The sequence below is a fragment of the Ammospiza nelsoni genome, chromosome 3, assembly GCF_027579445.1.
Source record: "Ammospiza nelsoni isolate bAmmNel1 chromosome 3, bAmmNel1.pri, whole genome shotgun sequence".
NCBI classification, from domain to species: domain Eukaryota; kingdom Metazoa; phylum Chordata; class Aves; order Passeriformes; family Passerellidae; genus Ammospiza; species Ammospiza nelsoni.
This window is the reverse complement of record NC_080635.1, coordinates 91,205,753-91,212,039: the sequence shown is the minus strand read 5'-3', so window position 1 is coordinate 91,212,039 and position 6,287 is coordinate 91,205,753. Positions and strand designations below refer to the sequence as shown.

General features: G+C 40.8%; 1 protein-coding gene across 9 annotated transcripts in view; it reads right to left on the bottom strand.

Annotated features, from left to right (window-relative positions):
- Positions 1-572: 572 nt before the first annotated feature.
- Positions 573-6,287, bottom strand: part of SNX14 (sorting nexin 14) — a 45,716-nt gene continuing 40,001 nt past the window's right edge. For 5 of the 9 annotated variants that reach the window (XM_059468046.1, XM_059468043.1, XM_059468048.1 and 2 more), the window contains 4 exons: positions 5,569-5,664; positions 4,777-4,868; positions 4,566-4,622; positions 573-1,202 (listed from right to left, as the gene is read on the bottom strand). In XM_059468046.1, coding sequence (XP_059324029.1) covers positions 1,164-1,202; positions 4,566-4,622; positions 4,777-4,868; positions 5,569-5,664 — 284 coding nt within the window. In that variant the 3' untranslated portion in view covers positions 573-1,163. Of the gene's footprint in view, positions 1,206-4,565; positions 4,623-4,776; positions 4,869-5,568; positions 5,665-6,287 lie in introns of all 9 variants that reach the window. The other 4 variants (XM_059468042.1, XM_059468045.1, XM_059468047.1 and 1 more) reach the window with 1 other exon arrangement.

Here is a 6,287-nt window from a genome sequence, read left to right as displayed (position 1 = left end):
TGGCATTGATGATTGTCACTTTGACTCCCTAGGTTGTTAATTCACAGAATGGCCTTCCCTCATCAACATCAAATTAGTAACAGAGAGGGCACTGACAGACAGAGCTGTACCTGCACACTGATTTTGAGAGTGGCAACAACTGCTCTGGCACAGCCAGAAAGGAGAAAAATAACACTCTCACCTTCCTTTGACAAACAGAAGGAAAAGGTCTGCAACAGTAGTACAGATGAGTTATACTGACAAAGAACACCAATGCTGCATTAAATTGGTGAGTTTGTAGAAAAGGAGAAAATATGTGTTTGAAAAGAAAAATTAAGGAATGCCAATTAAAGCATCTCTGTATTGTTCTGCGAGTAAAACTTGTTATAAAGCCAAACATAAAAGTCCTTTTTAAAATGTCTTTTATAAAGGCTGGGCCAACAAATTAAGACTTACAGAGAAAAATCTTCCACACATTTTTGTATGAATGAACTTTTATAAAATGCTGTGAACAGACTCACATCCTCTTTTCTAAGCCCGTAAAGAGGATGTCAGAAAAAACCCACAAAGCCAGACAAGAAACTGCAAAAAAATTTCTTTTCACATCCGTTATTATTTTAAGAGGGCTTTAGATTTGAAGGTCAGGTGTTGAAAAGACTCAGTTACAAATGTGATTTTCCATGCTCACAGAAAGATGAAGGCTAAAGACAGTTCTGAGATTAGTTGATTATATCTAACATATTCAATCATATACCTTTGTTTGAAAAAAAAAAAAAGGATTTGATAAGACACTTTAAAATAACTTAATGGGAGCATTCTACAACTTCTTCCAACCAATTTTTCTACATATACTTTCAGGAAGACATCTAGTAATTGCTCTTTCAGCAAAGCATAAGTTGGCTGATTGCCCAGCTGTCTCTTTTGATGTCATCCCGTAATTTCATTCACTGACAGATTTTGGTGAAATTAATTAGACTTTTACTAGTAATAGCTAAAACAAATTTTAAATTAAAAGTACAAATATTTTATTTACTTGCAATTGGTATTAAATTTTAATATCTTTATTGCACAAAGGTATTTTTTGAACTTAAATTTTATGTTATTTACAACAAAATATACAAGGCAATGTTAAAATGTCACATGTCCATTACAACAGTGCACAGCAGATCCTACTGGGTGTCCACTCACATCCAGCTTGACACAGAGCTTGCTTCCTTTGGACCCTGCTAAACAGGAAAGGGGGGAAATTTACTTATTAAGTTTGAAAATGTGTATTTACATAGAAATGACTGAACTGAGCAGCAACGATTAATGGTATCTGAAAACATCCACCTGAAACCAGAGTTAAGAGAATGGAAGGCTACTGAGTTTTTAATATGATTTCTTAAAATAAATGTTTTCTTCTTTCTCTAGCAGTTCCCACTTCTCCCATTACTAACTGCTAAATACAGTTTTCTTAACACAGCGATTTTCTGCTCTGGAAATTGTACTGGAGAGATATTTTTTCAATTGGATTTCTTTCCTTACTCTGCCCAGAATGCTTTTTCCCTTTCAGCTGTCCCTTTTCCTTGTATCCTGTCTGACAGACCCCCAAGGGACTGGCTGTACACTATCTCAGCAGTGTTTCAGCTCCTGGGGCTGGCTGACTTACAGGTGCTGCCATCAGGCACAGCACACACCGAGCGATGCAGGAACATCCGCACGGGTACGTGCGGCAGGAAACGCCTTCAAGATACCAATCTCAAGAGTGGAAGCAGACTGACATCCCCACTAAGGAAAATCTTCCTATTCCTCCCATCACTGTTTTCCCTGCCAAAGGAGCGGTGCTCAAAACAAAACTCCTGGATGCTCAGTTTCCCCTTTACAAGCTGACTGGTCAGAAACATTTTTCCATTCTTCAGTGTAACTACAAAAACATTTTAGTGTGAAGCATCTCAAAAAGGACCAGTCAATGCTGAAAAGAGAGAATAGGCATTGGATTGATTCCCCCCGATACATACATGCATGGGTAGCTGAGAACCAGTCATTACTTTTAAACTTCCCCCCTGCAGTTGTTAGGAAGAAACAATTCTCTTTCCAAGTGGCTTCACAGTGACAAGTGTTTGCAGTGATTTTGGGGAAATGTTTTTAGGGCTCTGGATGAAAACCACCGCCATCCCTCCACCCTCTCCACCTTGCATTTCCCCTCTCAGTCCTGATACACTGACAACCAGGTCCCACTGCCAAACATCACAGATGCAGATGTTCTGTATTGCTCTCAGTAAATAGCTCCAGTTCCCAGCTGAAGTATTTTTCTTCCTTTCCCCTACTGAAATCAGGGCCAGAGATTCCCTTGCTATGTCCCCATCAGCTTCAGTCACAGGGGACGGGGAGCCCATCCCTCAACAACCCCTGCCATTTCACCAGGAGCAAAGGTGGCACTAGAGGTCCCTCCTCAGCAGGTGGTTATGGAACACTGCAGAGCAGCTGGGCAGTGTCATGGTTAAGCAGGAAAAAAGGATACAAAGAAGCAGAAAACATGATCTTGATTTACCTTGAATAATTTTTCTCTTGGTTTGTTTTTGAAGAAAAAGGTATTTTTTCCCCATTAAATATCCAACACATCTATGAAACCACAGCATGGCTGGTGTTCGAAGGTGCCTCTGGAGGTCACCTGGTCTAGACCTCAAGCAGGGCCTCCTAGAGATGCTCAGGACCATGTCAAGCCAGTTTTTAAGTATCTCCAAGGATGACTATCCCACAGCATCCCTGGGCAACCTGTGAGAGTGCTTGGTCACCCTCACAGTGAAGAAGTGTTTCTTGATGTTCAGAGGGAACCTCTGGTGTTTCAGTTTGCGCCTGGTGCCACTGGTCCTGTTGGTGGCCACCACTGGTTCTGTCTTTGTACCATCCCTTCAGTATTTATAGACACCAGTAAGACCCTCTGAGCTTTCTCTTCTCTAGGCTGAACAGTCCCTGCTCTCTAGCCTCTTCTCACAGGAAATATGCTCTAGTTCCTTCATCATCCTCATGGCTCTCCACCAGATTCATTCCAGTATGTCCATGTCTATCTTGTACTGGGAAGCCCAGAACTCCAGGTGTGGCCTCACCACTGCTGAGCAGAGGAGCACCATCACCTCCCCTGACCTGCTGGCAACACTGCTCCTACTGCAGCCCAGGACACCACCAGCCCTTTGTTCCACTTTGTGTCTTTCCAGCTGGCTGGCCCCATCCCAGCACCTGGGGCTGTTCTTGCCCAGAACAGGACTCTGCACTTCCCTTTCTTGAAGTTCATGAGGCTCCTGCCAGTCGATTTCTCCAGCCTGTTTAGGTCCCTTTGGAAGGTAGCACGGCCCCCTGGTGCACCAGCCACTCCTCCCAGTTCTGTGTCATCATCAGGCTTTGCTCTGTCCCATCATCCAGATCATTAATGAAGCTGTTTAACAGGACTGGAGCCATAACTGACCCCTTGGATATCTCCATGTTACTGGCCTGCCTCCAACCAGACTTCATTCCGTTGATCACCACCCTCTGGGCCTGACTGGTGCTTTAAAGACTATTTAAATGCCACTCATTTTTTCCACAACCAACTGAAGAAAGACCAGTGTTCCAATAAATATATATAATTAGCTGCTGAGATACAAAACCAGTTCAGCTGAGTAAAATAGCAGGGCTAAGTCAGGTCCTTTTCCTGCACTCAAGTTCCCAGGCTACTTCCTTGTTCCCTTGGTCAGCTGTCTGAGCACTGGCTGGAGGAGGGCAGCTACAGAGCTGACACAAAGTAGGTCAGACTTGCTGAGCCAGCCTCATTTCACTGAAAACAATGCAAGTGTCCTGGCTTGTTCCAAGACCTTGTATTTGTTTCTGTTTGTCATGCAAAACAAATCACTGCTGGCACTCTGCAGTTGTCAGGCACAGGGTTCATGCAACGAACATTTATTGTTAGTGAGGGAGCTTTTAAAATTTGTTTGGGGTTTTGTTTTTTACTAGCTAACTAGCAGGTACTTCCTGCTTGCCATGAAGACCAAACTCTAAAATTGCTATGTAAAAATCTGTCAAGGTTTGATACACACAAGAACAAATACCAGACAGATCCCAAACCTAATGATATGCATTTATACAGCCATTTCTCTTGTGCAAATTCTTTCTCCTTTATCTGGATAGCTGAAGTTAACATTGCAGTGACCAAATTAGAGGTAAGAAATCCTCCTGCCAGATATTCTTGAGAAAAATGCTGCAGCTTGACATGAACTTTGCATGCAGAATTCCCTTCCTAAATTGAAAAATGCATAAAATAGAGTGGAGACAAATCAATCAAAGAGAAAGGCACAGAGATCCCAACTGCTTGTTGATCTGTCCAACTCTCCTGAAAGGCAACTCAGACTTGCTGCATGCTGAACAATTTGGGCTCGAGGTGATTTAGAAAGAGCTAATTAGCCAAAATGTAAGTAATCTGGATTTCAATTATTTCAACACACTGGAAAACACATAATTTCCCCCAAAATTAAGAATTAATATTAGTAATAACAACTGCAAAAATGCACCAGTGATCAGACTCAGTAGCAGCTTGAAGAATTCTGCAGTTCTTGAATGGAGTTAGCACATACCTTACACAGCTCTGGAAAGAGCTCTTGAATCCCAATGTCCAGCAGAACATAGGTTAACTAAAAGAAAATACAGAAAATTAAGGACACTCCAGGGCAAAACTACTGCTTTTTATTCTTGGTTCTGAGTAAGAGCCCACTCCTCTGCTGTATCAAACATTCACTTTAGAAAATCCTGTGCCAGAAGGCAAGTTTGTCACACGTTATGAGTTACCTGTTTGTTGAGCACTGGTTGCTGCAGTCCATCAAACAGAAGCCTGATGCCTTCATATTTAGCCTCTTCCCCAATGCACTTGCCTATTAAATCTAGACCAAATTCCAAAAACAAATATACAAATCATGAGGAAGTACTGCAAAGCAGTTTTATGATGCAGTTATAGAACTTGATTAATTAATAAGAAAAAAAACTGTTTAAATTAGAGCTCAATTTCTTTTCTGTCTCAAATGGTAAATGGAAAAAAACCCCACACTTCTGGGTTCATACTTTTCTCCTCCCTTTCCTTCAGGGCTCCACACCTAAATAATTACTACACTTTCTGTAGTATTTGTAATATTGTTTTGTTCTAATGCACTGTTTAACAAACCACAAGTGGATTTTTAAACATTACTTTCAATTAAATGGGCCCCTCTTTCCTAGTTTATACAGTGCAAGCTGTACCTTCCAGCTTAATGATGTGCCCTTTTTTTAACACAGTTTTCATCTGTATAAAATACAAACCATAGGAACATTCTAAAGATGAAAAATTACAGTACTAAGTACATATGTAAAGCTCTTGATTTCCATCAGCATGTCTTTATTTAATAATCACTATGCTACAGCCTTAGTCAGCAATAGTTAAATGACAAAACTCAACTGCTGGGTTTTTACACCTGGTATTCCAGTAAACTTAAATCTCAGCAGCCCAAGTATTATTTGATTTGGAAAGACAGTATATGACTGGATTTGGGTTAAATATCTGCTTGAACAATTAACCACACTCATACAGGCAGTCATGGAATACAGAACCTGGAATGTATTTCATCATCTCTTCAAAAGTCTGCTTTGCTCGTTTCTGTTTGTCCTGGAGAGAGCGAGGCTCAGTGTTCTCACAGAACACAGCATCTGCAGAGAAGACACATGGAAAAAAAAATGTATCTTGAGGCAGCTACACATCACTGACACAGAAATGTGTTCTGGATTGTGGCTTCAAAACTGAACTTCTCTGTATTGTGTTGATTAGAAGGGAATTCTAGTCTTGTCAGATCATACTTTTTGCTTACATTAGCCCGATCAAACCCAGAATGAAGGACATCATCTGAAGGACAATCCCATCTGAAGGACAATCACCTTTTCACAGTTTGTTTCCATTCTTTTCAAAGTTTAAGGAATTCTCTTTAAAGTTTGGATCAATTCCATTTTAGGTTAGTTATGATCTCCTTAATCACAATTTCCCCTATGCTTTCAAAACTATAAGCAGTATTTACAGCTTGTGCTAAAACACTGCCTGGAACTGTCAAAAACTTCAAATTTAGCTATGAATTAGGAAGCAAGTATTGCTATTAACATGAAGTAACAGGTGCTCAGTTTTGGTTTTAGGCTTTGGAAGTCTTACTGCACTCCTTTTTTGCCTTTCACAAGCTTCATTTTTGGTTTGGTAAGGACAGAGCTGTCCTGAATCCAGAGTTTTGGCCAGATGCATTGTTTGGATTAGAATGCAGTCACGTAATACTCTACAGTTGTGAGGC